Source organism: Plectrocnemia conspersa, unplaced genomic scaffold (genome assembly GCF_051122295.1).
Source record: "Plectrocnemia conspersa isolate PC_06_02 unplaced genomic scaffold, ASM5112229v1 ptg000003l, whole genome shotgun sequence".
NCBI classification, from domain to species: domain Eukaryota; kingdom Metazoa; phylum Arthropoda; class Insecta; order Trichoptera; family Polycentropodidae; genus Plectrocnemia; species Plectrocnemia conspersa.
This window is the reverse complement of record NW_028277167.1, coordinates 28,378,121-28,395,535: the sequence shown is the minus strand read 5'-3', so window position 1 is coordinate 28,395,535 and position 17,415 is coordinate 28,378,121. Positions and strand designations below refer to the sequence as shown.

The 17,415-nt window shown below is 32.1% G+C and overlaps 1 protein-coding gene across 1 annotated transcript in view; it reads right to left on the bottom strand.

Moving 5' to 3' along the window:
* Positions 1-17,415, bottom strand: part of LOC148237162 (uncharacterized) — a 109,818-nt gene that overhangs the window by 4,486 nt on the left and 87,917 nt on the right. The window contains exons 3-4 of the mRNA XM_088181926.1: positions 1,170-1,355; positions 948-1,107 (exon numbers count right to left, since the gene is read on the bottom strand). Of these exons, the coding sequence (XP_088038052.1) occupies positions 948-1,107; positions 1,170-1,355 (346 nt within the window). The remainder of the gene's footprint in view (positions 1-947; positions 1,108-1,169; positions 1,356-17,415) is intronic.

The window sequence follows — 17,415 nt, the reverse complement described above, 5'->3', positions numbered from 1 at the left end:
AAATATATAAAATGCCATTTTTGTCATGAGGCCCGGAAGCATTGTTTTCCCAGGACCCGGGTTCGCTCTCAGCGACCCTGATGATGAAGTCAAAGTTTATAAGCCCATGTTTTTAATTTAAATTTCTATCTAAAGCAAAACGATTAATACAATTTAAACGACTGTTGAGTTCGGCGTTCGTTAATTTTCGTACGTCACGACAACATATCGACGGTTCTCGCTGTGACGAACCAGTTTTTTTTGCGATTTAGTTGGCACCGGCCGATCGAAACCGATTATTAATGCCCATGCCGGCTAATGAATATTGGCACTCATCTCAGCACAATTTACGCCACACTTTTAGCCCTTAACGGCTGCTTGTATTTATGTCTCGGCGAGCGTGAACATCATAATTCAGCCGAGATAAGCGAATAAGTCATCGATGCCCTTTCGCCTCACGAGAACTGAATTGGCATTGAAATCATCGGTGTTACAAATGAAGAAGATGCAGTAGCTATTAGTTTTGGGATCGATTGGCATCAATATTACTTATGTCTCGTAACTATTGTGGCAAGAAAGATCATAATTGATTCTCTACGATTTAATAAAAAATATTCTCAAAAAGGAAAAGTTTATACACATCATCAATATTTTAATAGCTGGCCATACACGCGCGGATTTGTCCGTCGCGGGTGCCTGGTGGACAAATCCGATCGTGTGTGGTGAGAAAAGACACAGACTTGTATGTCCGCCGTCTGTCCGCTGTCCATGCTCAGCTTAAAAATAACGGATGTAAATAAATATTGATAAGTATGAACATATATATAGGTTCATATGGGATTCAAACACAAATCTTTTATTGGTAAAGATTGGTTTAAAATAAATATTTTTTGACAGCTCACTGCTACATTAGGTTAAAGTATGTTTAGTATTTATTCATTAGATTTTTTGTAAATATTTTTATTTACCAGGCTGTTGCAAGTAAAGGAGCAGTAGCGACACGCGAAGGGCTTTCGATCTGAGTGGAAGCTGAGGTGATTCTCAAGACGAGCGGGGAATCTTGCTGTAAACGGACACAACGGACATTCGATAGTCTTGCCCTTTTCAGTAGAGTGGACGATGGAGTGTCTGCAAAAGAAAAATTATTTATGTTTTGTTAATTATGAAGCTTCTGTATCTTAAAGTCTTACCTTTTCAGCTGGAACATGGTTTTGGCACTGTAGTTACATTGAGAACAATGATGTGGTCTAAGATCTGAATGACTCGCAGCATGGCGTCGCAGCTCAGAGTGGTTTCTTCCTTTATAAAAGCATCCTTCTATACTGCAAACTAAATTGCGTCCTGTGTGAGTAGTTGCGTGCTGTTGTAAGTTGAACCTAGAAGATTATAAAATTATTGTTAAGGATAAATAAAAAATAAGCTAAGCTTACATACAAATATTAATCGATAAAATGTTAATTTTTATAAATAACAAACAGATTTATTTTAACAATGTATTATGCAATTCTATATGTAGATAGATGCAACCATTCTCAGTCATCTAGGCAAGTTTTTGATCTCTCGTTAGTAAAAAAATTTAGGCTTTGACGCATGATATGTTAGGATTGTATTTTTATTACTAACTGGTTTAAATATTAAAATCTAGAGACTGAGTTTTACTCGATACATTTTCACCTAAATTTGATCTGCAATAATTCGCGCACACGCAAGAGTTATATCGTTTCGAACCAACCCTTCTCTCGAACGTCCGTCAAAAATCATAATTCAAACTTATATTTTAAATTAACAAAGAGGAGGGTTGGCAATAAATCTTCGGGACGGCCCAAGGATTATGCTAGAGAGAGGCTATTAAAGATATTGAGGCGGCCAATCGATTTACAGTATCCACGCAACGACGCGGTGTGTATGATTGAAATTTACAATCAAACGCTTCAAAAATTATAGATTGGAAATGCAATATAGATAAAATCGAGTCTTTACACTCGCATGCGTACAACATATACGTAAACATATTGTACGTTCAGAGTATATCCATAAAGAAGGAGAGGAGAGAGAGAAAGGAACGCTCGCCAATCTTGGATCACAGCGTCTGCTTCTTGTCAGAAAATTATCAACGCGTAACCCTTTACACACCTGGTATCCTAAATAAGATTCCACTCTTCTAAAGTTATCGTATATCTTTGGCGAACTTTCTAGAAGCATTATCTCTTATTGGTGACCCCAACCCGACGATTGTCTTCAATGAATAAGGACTAGCAAAGTCCATTATGCGGATATCATCGAAATTAATTTGCTCCTCTTAGAGAATGGTTTTTTTTTAAATTTTTTTTTCAGCATTAGATGATAAAATGATTTGCTCTTATGAAAATAAAAAAAACGACATTCCTCTTAGTAAATTAAGTTGATGCTACATTTAATGATTCTGTTTAAAGGTGCGTATTTTCGTTCTTTCCGCGAGAATGATTTTTAGGTACGCCATTAAACATAACTGTCGCTTTAAATTTATTAAAAATGCTAGAGATCGATAATTAGGAGCCGATTTACTAGCAACAGCCCGGGTAGGACGTCACGTTTGTTAGATAAATGTCGTAGTTACCAATTGTAAAAAAATGGTATTATTTTTGCAGTCAGCCAAATGGCTTGTTTAATAGCTATTTATTATTTACAAATATGTATAAAGAAAAATAATTTAAGCGAGTGGTAGTTGAGTGCTCCCTAATGGGACGTAATAAATTATTTGTTTTAATTGTGCTTTTTTTCGAGAATTTTCGAGAAAAATGCCAAATCGATAATTCTCATAAAGCCTATTTATATATACATAAATAATTTATAAAAATAAATTAGTACGAATATTTTCAAATGTTTTACAAAGGTTGCATTTTTTTTATGTCGCTTCTAAAGAAAAGGTGAGTCCATACCAGACGTTTGAAAAAATGTATGCTTTCTCGGATTTTTTTTATAGAAATGGAAAAAGATTATTAAAAAATTACTTATTTTATTATTAAATTAAATCGGCATTATCTTAATCTTAGTAAAAAAAACCGCTTCGCGCAGGAATCGGCAGATTTCAAATATGTATGGGGGCTTTTCATAGATGCTATAAAATATGCCTGTCAGAAAATTTAAATATCGTTTTTTCAATAAGCCAAAAAGATCTTAAGCAAAATTTTAAAAACGATGTAGATTACATTATATATTAATTTATTTGTTTGATTATTAAATAAATAAAATTGTATTAAATTATTATATCGAAATTCAATTTTATTGATACCGAAAATTATCATTAAAAACGCTAGTTTTATTGCTCATGTTGACTCAAAAACTATCCACCTGATTTTAAAAACGATCTATAATTTTATAAAAAATATTTTTAATTGAAATTATTGTATTTATGTTTCATCGGCGTGACGTCAGTCTTTGAGCTAGGGCCGTTATGTGATATTGGCATGGAGATTGCGCCTGTGAAATAATTTAGTGGTGCTAAGACAAAAATTGTGGGGTTGACAGGGGGAGCGAGAGAGCTATGGGGACGGGGGCCGCTCACACACACGCCGCCCGGGCAACTTGATTTGCCCCATAAATAAAATGAGCACAATATAAAGTTGACAGATTTATTATGCAGAGGAGGAGCTGGGGCTGGATGGTGAGGCCAGATGCCAGCCCGATGGAAGATGTGAAGGATACGCGTTGCGAAACGTTACCCAAGCCAAGATCACACACATACACATACGTAATATATTTTTATTATATTTAAAAATATATTATAATAAAAATTACCATAATCTTTTGTTTTGTTGATAATATTGTGTTGCAGAAAAATGATATAAAACTATTTTATATGAAGTAGCTGATTTTTTCTTATCAAAAATATGCTCCATTTACAAAAATGGTCTAATGATTTCACAATGAATTAATCTCTTATTTATAAAATTCTTTATTTTTAGAGCTAAGTCAGTCGTTAAATGCTTTTATTATATCACTTTTTTATATTTTAACTAAATATGTCTAAATGCTTACAAATGTTATTCTGTAGGAAAAAGGCCAGGAAAATATGGAGGATAAAGCAAAATTTTTATTTATAACCAATTGTATTAAAATATTATTTTTCTCATTATCATGTAGCAATATCACACTGATATAATATTATATAATTTATTAGAGATATAATATTCTCACTTGGTCTAAAAAACATTCGATAAATAATTTCTCCATAATACATCCATACTTTCACCATTATTTTTTGTTGTTCACACAGAATATCTTATGAAATAATTGGGGTTGTTTCTTTAACATTTTTACTACTTTTTATTTTAGGTAGAAGTATAATAATAGTAATCTTTAAATTATTAGATATTCTTCGGAGAATGCTTAATTTACTAAATAATGTAATTTATTTCTTAGTATTTCCCATGTTTTTTAAAATATATTTACATACGATTCATATAAAGATGTTTGCGAGGCAATTGCATCGCTTTTTGGACACATCTCTGAAATGTGTTCACGCCTTAAGAGAAACGGAGAAACAGCCACTCATGCGATCGGTAACCAAGAGTCGAAGAACAATAGTAATATGCGCAAGATTGTCTAGCGCGTCCTTCCAAGCCAAAAGTAGTTTTTTTTCTGTGGAACTTATGGTGATTAACGTTTCAATACATAAGTGCTCTTAGGTGGTCCAAATTTCCAAATATTATCACGAGATATTTCTTCCACTTTTGTGTGAATGTACTGTGTGTAGTACCACTTTTGAGACAATTTGATCTCTCTTTAGGACTTCAATCATGGAATATAGATGAATGCTGACATAGGCACCACTTCAGCTACATGTTAATGTTCACCAAATGCAGTGATAAGTGATGTTGCCGTCTAAGTGCAATGTGGGTGAGTGTGAGCATCTTGGTGGTCGTCGGGGTGGCTGGGCGCAGCATAGGGCCGATGGCTTGCCAAGACGCTCCGCAAACCAAACAAAGCAATCTGTATTCATGCTAAGATTTACTCTCCTCTGCGCGTATTTAAACTTCATTTGTATTTATTAGTAAATAAATGCGGGCGTTATTGCTTAACGCGCGGATCCTAAATTAGCTTAATGTTGAAATTATTCCCGTTGTAAATATTTTACGCTCTACATAGCGACGTTATCGTTCTGATTTAATGGTCAGATCTTCCATTAGGCTAAATAATTGGCCGATTTCGTCCTGAATTCTCCCTTACCCCCACCGCGGCTTAGGGCGACTTTTCTCGTGTTGCGTTCAACTTTTAAATCGCTTATTTTATCCACTGAATTTAAAGGCACTCTTTGCTTTATCGCACAGCAATTACATTTTTCACCGTCTTTCGGATTCTAGACGCGAGCGCAGTTTTGTGATTCACTTTGAATCTTAATGTTTTTAATGGCACACATCTGAATTAGTAATTAATACAATGCGTGATAAAGAATTTCTTTATTATTAATATTATTTAAAGATATACTTCAGCAAACATTCACCGTCAGCAATTAACCGCTAGCAATTTACTGCCAGTTTATAGCTTACAAATAATCGTTAACACATTTTTCCGCCTAGAAGCAATGATATGTGTATATACAAACTGTAATTGACGGTGTGGTAAATATAAAAAAATATTTTTAAATCATATGCTGTTTTAAAGATCAATAGAACTCAATTTGACAGTAACAAAATGTCCTTTTGCTGTTCCAACTCAAACCTAACTTAAAGGAATTAATCTAATTGAAATTAAAAAACTTGTATTAAGTTAGGTTTGGGTCTGAACAGAAAATGAACGTTTCGCAATTGTTACAGTGAAGTTATATTTTCAATAGTATGAATATAATTGAACTAGCTAGGCTAGTTAAAATGTATATTTATACTGTGCGGATGGTAAAAATTACATTTATAAAAAAACTTAAAATTTATATAAATTATATGTATTGCCTAGCGATAATTTGCAGACTATAAAATGTTTATGCGACCTATTGACGTGGTGAATAATTGATGGTGGTAAATTGCTAGTGGTGAATTGCGGGCGATAAATTTTTCTGACCTCGCATGATCGATGAGCCTTGATGTTCAGTTGCAAGGTAACGTGGAATTTATAATGTTACATCTATTACAATAAATATAATATTTTACCGTACTACTTCTTTGACAATATAATATTTATTTTCTGGTATTTCTATTTTTATGCCATTGAGAAAAAAAATCATGCTTTTCTCTAGCCAATAAAACCATAGTTTTTAAATATTTGTTATTCTAAGCTATTAGCATATAGTATATAAAATTACAAAGAATTAAAAAATAAAGTTTAAAAAATGTATCAAGACTATTTTAAAATAATGGAGCAAATGCTTCAAAATTAATTTATGTAACCTACACCACCTACAACCTATATGGTATGCTTAAAAAAATATTATAATAATACTATCCGTATTAATTTTAAAGAAATAAAAAAATCAATATCAGCAATAGAAAAAGATTATAATTAAAAAATGTAAATAATTTGCGCATTGTATAATGCGTCTTTTCCTAACAAAGAGTAGTTTTTCCGGCAATACTTATGTGTAATTAACGTCATGTGCAATTATTTAGTCACAAGATCTCTTTTAAAAAAATGCAAATTCATTCAGAAAATATTAGTATTGTTACAGCGAGAGTATATAAACGGTCACTCTCTAAGTTACGTTCACGTCACGTTAACGCGTTCCCCCTACAGCACATACCTAATAAGCCTCGGATGGTGTTTGCGGAGATTATGCGAAACGAGGAGACAGTCTCACCTTTCGCAGGTATAATAAGCACCTCACGCGAGGCGGTGACTCCGTCAGGATCGCAAAGTCTAATATCTTTAACTCAAAGTTTGGCCGGGACGCCGCTGCTGCAAACTAACTAGCGCGCCGGAGAGACACCCACGTACTCTCGAAGCCTCGTAATTATGTCTGACGTACCGTGGATAAACACGGTGAATATTGCTCTGCGTTGAGCCGAGCACATCGCGACCTGTTACTATTATGATAAAATGGCTCATCGGAATTAGAAAGTTTAGCGCAGGGTTCGAGGGGTGTATGTGACGCCCGGGTGACGTACTTCGCTTCGCGAGAGAATGTGTGCCCCCGTAAATGCTGAACTGTTGTATATGCATAAAGGATGAAGTACGAATATTAAAACAAAAAATCAATGAAAATATCTTCGTTGTTCTTTCATGGATTTTTTTTCTATAAAATAAAATGTTTTCATTTCGTGCGGTACCCATTTTTTAAATTTTTTGATTTTCGTAGCGTTAACTGGTACAAAGCTGTAAGATAACTAACACTTTTATATAGCTCTTAAATTGTATTGCGTGGCTCTGCTTAAAGTAACATTACTCAGCACAAAGCCAAAAAATTTAATATACTAAGACAATAATAACAATATTTGTCAAATAAAGCACCTTGTTGTAAAAATAGTTAAATATGCTAGATTGACAAACTATTGTAAGTCTCATGGATAGAGAGATAATTTAAAATTTGCAAATAAACACAGAAAGTCCTTTAGTTACAGACATAAAAACACAGAAGAATACTTGAAAAAGTAAATTTAATATTTAGTGGAAATATTTTAATTATTAATTTAAAAATAGTAAAAGTAACAAATTTATTTTAAAAATAAAATCGAGCTACTTAAAGATTTAATGGTTTAAAGAAGAACTTAATGAAAAGGGCGAATATTAAATATTTCATTTATGAAACAAAATATTCTGAAAACAATAAAATATATATCTATGAAACAACAATGGTATGTCGTCAGACATGAGTATATGAAGCATTACGATAGTTTTTGCTTTAAAAAATAAAATAAAGATCTGCAGTAGGGCAAAATGTTTGACGGAAACAATGCATATGTAACTGTGTAGGACACCTAGTATTGCACAATAACCAGAAACTTTCAAAGAATAATGATAATCATTAATTACCGCAGCATAAAATATTTTTGGACTTATTTAATAATGATCGCCCTATTAAATAGTATATTTATTAAAAGGAACTGTTATCAGGTTTTGCGGCATTTATCAGGCTGTAAATTCACATTACTTGGCGAAAAAATTAAAGGTACTAAATTTATCAAAAAATCACCTTGGTAAAAATGATTATTAATTTAGATTGCCATATTAAAATATTGTATTAAAATTTGAAAATAAACGCTAAAAATTCTTTAGTGAATCAGACATAAAAACACAAGAAGAAACTGACTGAAAAGGGTGAATAATATTTAATATTTTGTGGAACCATTTCAATTATAAATTTGGAGATCATAAAAGTGATAAATTGCTTTTTAAAATTAAATTGGGATATTTGTAATCATAATGGTATGTCGGCAAAAATGAATTAAAAATCATAATTACAAATGTTTGACTTTGAACAATAAAAAAGGGATCTTGCATACGACTAAATATTTAGCGTCAACAATAAATTTGAAAATCGTGTAAGGTAACTAGTATTGCACAATTACCACACACTTTAAAAAGCAGTATAAAATCTCAACCCTTAAGTGTTTTTTTAATTTATATTAACATCAAAAAATCACTTAACAGTCCAAACCATTGTGAGTTTCTTAATTAGAAAAATTATTTAAAATTTTGAAATGAACGCGAAAAATTTTTTAGTTATACATTGTTTATCGCAGATAAAAATCTATAATATTAGTATACTAAATAGAGATCTGGAGATAATAAAAGATGAAGATCAAAAATAAAAATAGGTACTATGTTGTATATTGTAGTTAAACTCTACCGGCAACACATTTAACTAACGATGATACGATGTAAAATTTTCCATTAGAAAAATAATGATTTCGACATACACGTGTGCATGCATTAACCCTTTCAAGAATCGAATTATCTCCATCTGCATCCACCGTGCGCACATTACCGCCTGTCGTTGAACAACCACTTGCATTTTACACGAGCGTAAATTACGACGGTGGTCCGCACAAAAAGGGGGTTGTAAACTGAGGTCCCGAGAGGGGGAGTTTTGGGGTGCGGGTGCCGAAGATATAGTGCTAACATTCCGCGGGCGCAGCCTCCTAGTTCGGACCGAAGATAATCCACCGGACAAAACACACAAGTCTTGTTGGTTGGACTGGACAAAAATGCGAATCTGAACGCCTCTGCATGCCTTTTTTACAGCAACTAGGGGTGTGTTTGGGAAATTTAAACGCTCGATGGGGTGGGTTCTGTCCGAGTGCATTCAAGGACTAAATCGTAAACAGGAGCAGCTCGGTTAGTGGTAATATAGCGGAGGGTTAAAAAGTGCAGTTCGAATTCTAGATTGGTATGTAATATTTATGTTACTTTTATAGTAGTACTATCTCATATGGTGAAAATAGCAATAAGCTTCTGTGAGAGTCCATGTTTCAACACCCCATATCAAGCATTAAATAATATTGATAAACGTATTAATTTTACACTCGTTTTAGTGACTTATTACTTATATGAAATTATACATAAAAAAGCATAAAATTTTCAGCATAACCACCCCTGCCATTCTTATATCGCCATTGTTTGATTTGTGCTTTGTAAACATAGCGTCGGTGGGAGGTGCCGCGGGACAGACCTCCGTTAGTGTCCTCCGAGAGGAGAGAGAGTGCCTTCGCGTCACGACTCTATAATGAATAGTCTCCTATGACATCTTGTGACAGTCCGTGCACCAGGAAACGGACTTGTAACTTATAACCGACCCATCTGAGTTACGGCCTCGGGCACGAATTTATATCCGCAGGCCGAAGTCGGTGACATTCTTCGATCTGGACCGCGGTACTGCAACCCAACCGGAAAATAAGTCAGTGACGGTAAATGAAGAAAGGGAATTGCAACGAAAATTCTCCGACAGAACTAGGATGGGGGTACTCTGTTTTTCTGGTTTATTCGCACCGTAAACAAAGTTGCGGTGAGCGGCATCGCCCCCCTGCGACAATTGAACACACCTACCCCCAACATCGAGTGTTGTTTTATTAACGAAACACTGCGCTATTTTTTGGTACTTTGTGACAAAATTTACAAGGATTTTCGAGAGTCACATTTTAATCAATTATATTATAATTTATTAAACCATATAAAGCCCATAATTATGAAAGTGGTCTAAGTAAAAAAAAAATCGAAAAAATGAATTATTAATTATTTCGTGTCACACTGTTTTAAATTAATATAATATGATGCAAAATTTAAATTGTGAAAAATTTGAAGTGTTAAACAAAGTGTATTGTTATAACGTTCAACGGAATGTTTATTTTGATAGTGGTCTAAGTCAGTTACAGCACATGTTTTTGAAATTTACCGTATATTTAAATTAGCAAACATTAATTTACTCTTTATAATTAGCTTAAAAAATTACATACATATGTGTTCCTATAATCATTTAATAATACAATTTAGGTTTTCCAATTTTAATGTTTGTTATTAACTCTTAATGTATTTGTGCGGCAAAACAACAAACCAAACAAGTCATATATAATTTGGAATAAATAACGAGTTGCTGCTTTATAAACACTTTAGAGTTTACAATTATTAATAATAAAAAAACAACCCTACTAGTTTCACTAATAAATTATTACAAAGAAAATACTTAAAATGGCATTCTAATAATATTTATAGTTATATCTAACTTAACCCTTTAGCGCGCAAATTAATTATTTTAGAATTAAGGGTGGAAAAATTACTTTTTAAAACTCTTATTATATATAAAAAGTAATTTTGATAAACCAATAATTTTTTTTTTTTTTGAAAGTTTCGAAATTTCTCTTGGTTGATATATTGACCATTGACCACTTAGGGTCATATTTAAAAAATATATTTATTAAATAATAAATGATCAGATAGTGGCATAAAAATATCATTTATTATTTGAAATATATTAAATATAAACATATAATTCTTTGAGATTGTTGTAATATTTTAATTTAATTTTTGATTTTATCGTTTTTTTGGCCGATAGCGATAACTTCATTTCATATGGTCGATATATCAACCAAAGAGCTTCCTCGACGACATATTTTGATGCTAAGGATGATATTAGATAGATAGAGCCTAAATAAAATATCCAGAATATTTAAAAAAAAACTTTACAGGAATAAAATATTTTAGCAAAAATTGCATTCTGGAATGAAAGACCCGTAACTTAAAGGCTCCATATTCGGAACATAGATAATTTACACATTTATGATTAGCCTAAGTGTCATAGTAATTTCTTAGTGTTTTTATATAATAATTGTTAACGTATTATTGCGGATTTGATTTCGATCAAGGCACACTTGTCAAATAAATGTTTAATATACATCTTAAAGAGTCATTATAATTGAATTTGTATTACTACAAACATAATTATAGACAAATTCACTCAAAATGACATTAGTTATTACTTAAGTTTATATTAAAGTTATAAAATATTGTATTGTAGGTAAATATAAATAAAACAACTACTTATGACATATGACATGATGAAGAAAGAAATCAATCAAGATTATATTTTTAATTAATTACAAGCATTTTTCTGATTTTATATTATTTTTAAAAAAATGATTAAATTTTTAGTTAAAATAATAAACCCACACATGTGCGGTATGTTATTTTAACTAATACACATGTGTCAGTTTAATCTTTTCCTTATATAATCAAAAAAAGCAAGAAAAAAAATGCAAAAAAAATCTTTTCCTAAAAAAATCAAGAAAAAAAATCAAGAAAAAAAAGCAAAAAAAAAGTCTACACGATCCGGTGAGGTACACTCAGTGTACATGTAAAAATTTATGCAAATTAGTGATTTATAAACATTAAAATATCATTATAATCAAGATGAAGTGCAATTAAACAATTTTTGTAATGTAAATGCTAAGTAATTCTGTATAAATGTTTTTATTTAATTTAATATGTAATGATATAGTACAAAATAACCAACAATGTGAACATTTTATCCGACATATTTTTATAAATATCCACATATTAAGATGACATGTAAGTGTATATGAAAGTAAATACGTTACAAAATAAGGCCTACCTAATAATTATTAGTGAAAGCGATTAATCACAAGTATTAATTTTGTTAAAAGTAAAAAAATCTAGAAATAAAGTTATATTTTTAGTCGCATATATTAAAACGTCTAGGTATTTTTACTGAATTTAATGGACAAAAAAATACGAATATACTATTATTTTGAGCCTGAGGTTTAAACTTTAAGCAGATCACTAAATTTATCAATGATATATAGAGTTCACATAAATAAGATTTTAAAAGCATTTTTTCCAAATTATTAAATGAAATTATAATGTTTTCAGAAATGAAAAAGCAAGTGACTGATATAAAGAATACGAAATAGCAATAATTTATTACAGAAAAAAACCCAGAAAATAATCAATTAATGATCATATTCAGTTAAAAGCAAGTTAAAAAAATATTACATTTAAGACATAATATTCTTCTAAAATATAATTTTTTTAAATTTTCTAAAATAAAACGAACCTAAATTTGTAGAGTCAGAACTAATTATAAATATTTGGTTAGAATAAATTGTTTTGAATATTATTAAAGGACGAAGCAAATGCATTTTGACGTCACTTTGAGCGCAACTAATCGCACAACAGAATTCCTCACAAATCAATGCAAAGAAAAACGACTTAATTTCGATTCGTTTTAAATTGAGTTTATCTTGAATCTGAAGAAGAATGAGGAGACTGAGAAGAAGCAGAAGAAGACGCGGCATTGTGCGGACGGCAAGGAGCCCTCGGGGCCCCCGCGGAGGGCGTGAGGGCCCCGTAAACAATGGCGGGTGTCACACCCCCGTACCCAACCTGTTATTACGGACGGCGTCCGTCATAACTCGCTTTCGACGCTTTTTTCACAGACAATCGGTGATGACCGGTGTCGATAACGACACAACGCAGCAACGCAGCCAACATTGCTTGTGGGAACGTCACGATGGTTATGTGTGTGCGGCTTGATTTGTGGGATTAAATTCGATGGATGTCAATGCGATGGTGCACAGTGGTCAGTAAAATCTAAGCAAACAGCATATTTACTTTTTAAACAATATTGTAAATGAAATGTATACCTTCCATTTCGGAATATAAGAAGCAGCAAAATCCTTAACATACTGATTTAATTAATAATAATTAATTTATTGAGTATATCGGAATTTAATTAATTTATAAAACGACCTTGACAGATTTGATTCACAAAGCTCTCCTTCCGAAAGTATCTAGTTTCCCACTTTCAAAGTTTGCCACTGCACTGAATTTAATTTGTCGTGATGCATCTTGCACTCGCAACAGGATCCTGTGACATAACGCGTTTATAATTAGCGCTCGACTTCAGAAGTCAACATTCATAATTGCTTTCACACTCTGCCGCCGGATGGCGTCTTCCACATGTCTTCCAGAATCTCTTGCCTGTCACGTTTAGCAGCAGCTAAGCGTAATGTACCACGAATGAATTCCATCATCGCGAAAAGTAATAACCGACTTCCTATTACAACGGTGGTTTCCTCAATAGCCACATTGACGGACATTTGTACGATTGGATTGGAAGCCACTGGATTTGTCTTGAGGATGAACGCTCAAGTCGATTCTATCATATGTATCTACATATATAAAATAGTTATTGATACCAGGAATTGAACCAATAATGAATACGAAATGCGCATTCCTTAGATTCCAGACGGGTGACATCATTTGTTGGAATTAGATGTTCTTAGATGTACTTTATGCGTAAGTCATATAATTTTATCATATATTTAAAGAGTATTTACAAAAAATATCAAAGCAACACATTTTTAAATCAATTAATAATAACACTACACAGTAAAAAAGCTAAAGAGCACTCAAGGAAATACAAACTGGCGTAGATTCATATCCATTTATCGTCACAGTTTATGCTTTAGATGTCTGCATGAATAAGATTTGATCATATATATTTATTATTAGAGTCATACTATAAACATATATTTATTTAATTAATTCGATAGCTATAAATCACTATTATTACTCAAGCACTATCAACCCTTAAATCTATAGACCAAGGACGCTTTACGAGTTCAAACAACAAGTTGACTTTCCAAAACGTGAACGCGCAACAGACATGCCGTTGATATATTGCCGTTGTATCCAATAATTAAAAGTCAAGATTTATTAGCGACTAATCGAAGGAATCATTAGAGCGCGAGATCATGTTTCCATGATTGAAGTATCCACCTACGGCCGCGGTGAATAATGTAGATGTTATCAGGTGTATTAATGAGCGTATTGGAATTTTAATTGTCAGATATTGCGTTTGAAATATCGGTTTGTGGGCGAGACCAAGGTGGAAAAGAAAGATCATTCTTTGGTACACGAAAGGAGAATCTGCGTGGTCTATGCGAAAGGATGAGACTCGTGATTAATTTGTGGCCTTTAAATATTTCTAAAAATTTCAGCCTATTCGTAACATATCCGAAGATAAACATTCTTATCGAGTTACTATTAAAAACTGAGACCATCATTAAAAATTAAAGTATGTCGGTTTTTAAAAATTAGTTTTAGATATTAATATAGAAAAATAAATATTATCTTTAAAATTGTTGAAGCATTTGCTTTACTATAAACATTATTTGAAGAAAATCTTACAGTTTTACAGAACAGGAATTGATAACTATGAAGAGTTATGAACAACATGACAAATTATTTTTCTGAATTTTGTGAAATTATTTTTATGAATTGTGCAAAAATTGAAATCAAGTCTTAATTTATACACGAAGTCCTCTTTCTGTGTCTGAATCCAGTCATTTCCGATGCAGGTTGCACTCTGGATTCCGGACGTCGAGCTGTACTAGAGTTGACGTGAAGAGAGAATCAGTTGCTTATTTGTTCTTTTCTGTCTACCATTGGTGTTTTTTTTTTAATACATATAAGATACTTTCTATGAGCTTAATTAACTCATTACTAGAACATTTTCATTACTTGATATGTACGACCTAGCTTGATTTGAATTGATTCATCCGTAAAATTAGGAAAATCTAGATAATCTTCATATAATATAAATAATCACTAATTCTGTTTTTGAATCTCTTAATTTGGCCCAAACTATACGTAAACATGATTTCTATTGTTGTTCATAACCTTTCATCGTTATTCAAATACAGGCGGCCCTCGACTTTCGAACGTTCGACTTTCGCACATTTAAAAAAAAAAAATATAATTTTAAAATTTAATTTTTTTTTTAAAAAACGTTCTGATAGCGGTGAATCTTTTGCTTCAATCGGACGTTCGTATGATACAAACAAGTCTTCGATATGTTCAATTTTGCAAAATAAAAATATAATTAAGAAATACGTTCAAAATTGTGGAAAATAAAGATATATTTCTGCAATCTTTAAAGATATGTTTCCAAAAAAACACAGCAAAAAAAAACATGGATGAAATGGAAAATCTTTGTCATCGTGGATCGATCACCAACATTAAAAAGATGTCCCTCTGAGTATTTCAATTATTCAAGCAAAAGCTCTTAGTTTGCACAAAGATTGGAAGGATAGATTAAAAAAATATTTTAACACGGTTTTTCAAGCAAGTAACGGTTGGTTTTACAATTTTAAATTGAGGTATTATTTTCATAATATTAAATTTACTGGAGAATCGGCTGATGCGGATAAAGATGCTGCAAAAGAATTTATTTCCTAATTATCCAAAAGTATTGAAGATGTAGAATATTCCTCTAGCCAAATACTTAATGTAGATGAGACAGGTTTATTTTGGAAAACTCTTTAACAATGAAAAATATGAATGAAGCCTTCACGCACCTTGACAATTTTTTAAATATTATGGAAGATTGTGATCCCAATAGAGAAAACATATCTCAAGTGCGTGGGGGATCAATAAAAACATAGCATGTTATAAAATACTATATGAAGAAAAGAAAATGAATAGTGGAAAACAGTTAACTGTTGATAACTTTTCAAAGGAAACACCCGCAAACCCCACTTAAACGTGTCTCTTAAACGCCTCTTAAACATATTATATTTACTTGATAAATAAACAATCAATTAAAATACAAACAATTTCAATTTTTTTTACTTCCCTCGACTTTCGTACATTCAACATTCGCACACATTTTCAGGAACCAAATATGTGCGAAAGTCGAGGGCCGCCTGTAATGTTTATTGATTAGCGTTTAGTGCAGACCGTCCGTGACAATAGAAGGATGCATCACAATAGGCATTCGGAATATTTATAATTAGCAAGTTCGACAACACTTTAAGACCATTTAAAAAAATGCTTATAATTTTAATATTTAAAACTCTCGAGGGTTTCTGCTTTTATACACAACTAGAGATATTTTGTCCTCTACAGCAAAGAGTTTAAGACAGGTTGGAACGTGATGTAGTTCAGTATGCAAATTCTTGTTGTCTATGTCTATATTTTTATTAAATATTTTTTATCACTTTATTCTAGTATTACTTGGTCTTTACTAAGCATAGTTATTTTTACTATTAACCCAATTTATTGCACTCATATCGAATTTTTTTTAAGCTATTTGATCAATAATTTAATTAAGGAATACACAGTAATATTGAATTTTTTTTCAAACTATTTGGCATTATATTTTTAATTAATATTTACACCACAAAAGTTAAAAAATCAATTGTCCAAGTAACCCAAACATTAATAGATGTACTCTAAAATTAGAGATGAGAAGTTTAAAAAAATCCAACGAATGATTAAGAATGTATCTTGAATTATTAGTGATGTGTTTTTTAAATTATACTGAAAGTAAAATAATAAGAATGATTTATGTTAAAGCTACCCTTAACCGCTACATAGTTATCTATGTATACATTTTTTTAGAGAACACCATTGAAAACTTTAATTAAAAGCAATACTTTTATTGACATGATTCAGTGTGCCATTAACCGAGAAGCACAATTAACTGAAGTTCATAAATATAATCCGTATCAAAGCTCCGCTGTAAAATCTCATTACCGGCCGTGTCCTTCGCGGCCGAATAATAAATATTTAGCATCTGAACGCGCTGGTGCAACATTCCAATCTATTAATTTACGTATAGTATGAATGCAATAATTCCCAGGGAGGGTTAACGAACGCTCAGATTTGTCACCGTTGCCAGTGGTGCCCGTTTGGCATCCATTTCGCATTCCATCGCGCGAGACTCGTCCTCCTTGTGGACAACTCAATCAAATTGTCGCCCACGTTGACGACCCCTGGCCGAAGTCGATGTTCAGAGATTGATTTTAACGACGCATGCTGCGTAGAATCGATTCGCTTTAGATTATTGCAACGAAAATTGCCTATGTATCTTATCAACTTTGCTATTTAAGATGTATATTAAGAAGCTCTAGATAAGAGTGATTTGGGGATACTAGTAAATAATAAACATTAGATTTGCGGATGATACATTCTTCCAGTGACCTTCAAATATTGATAAAAAATTTGAAC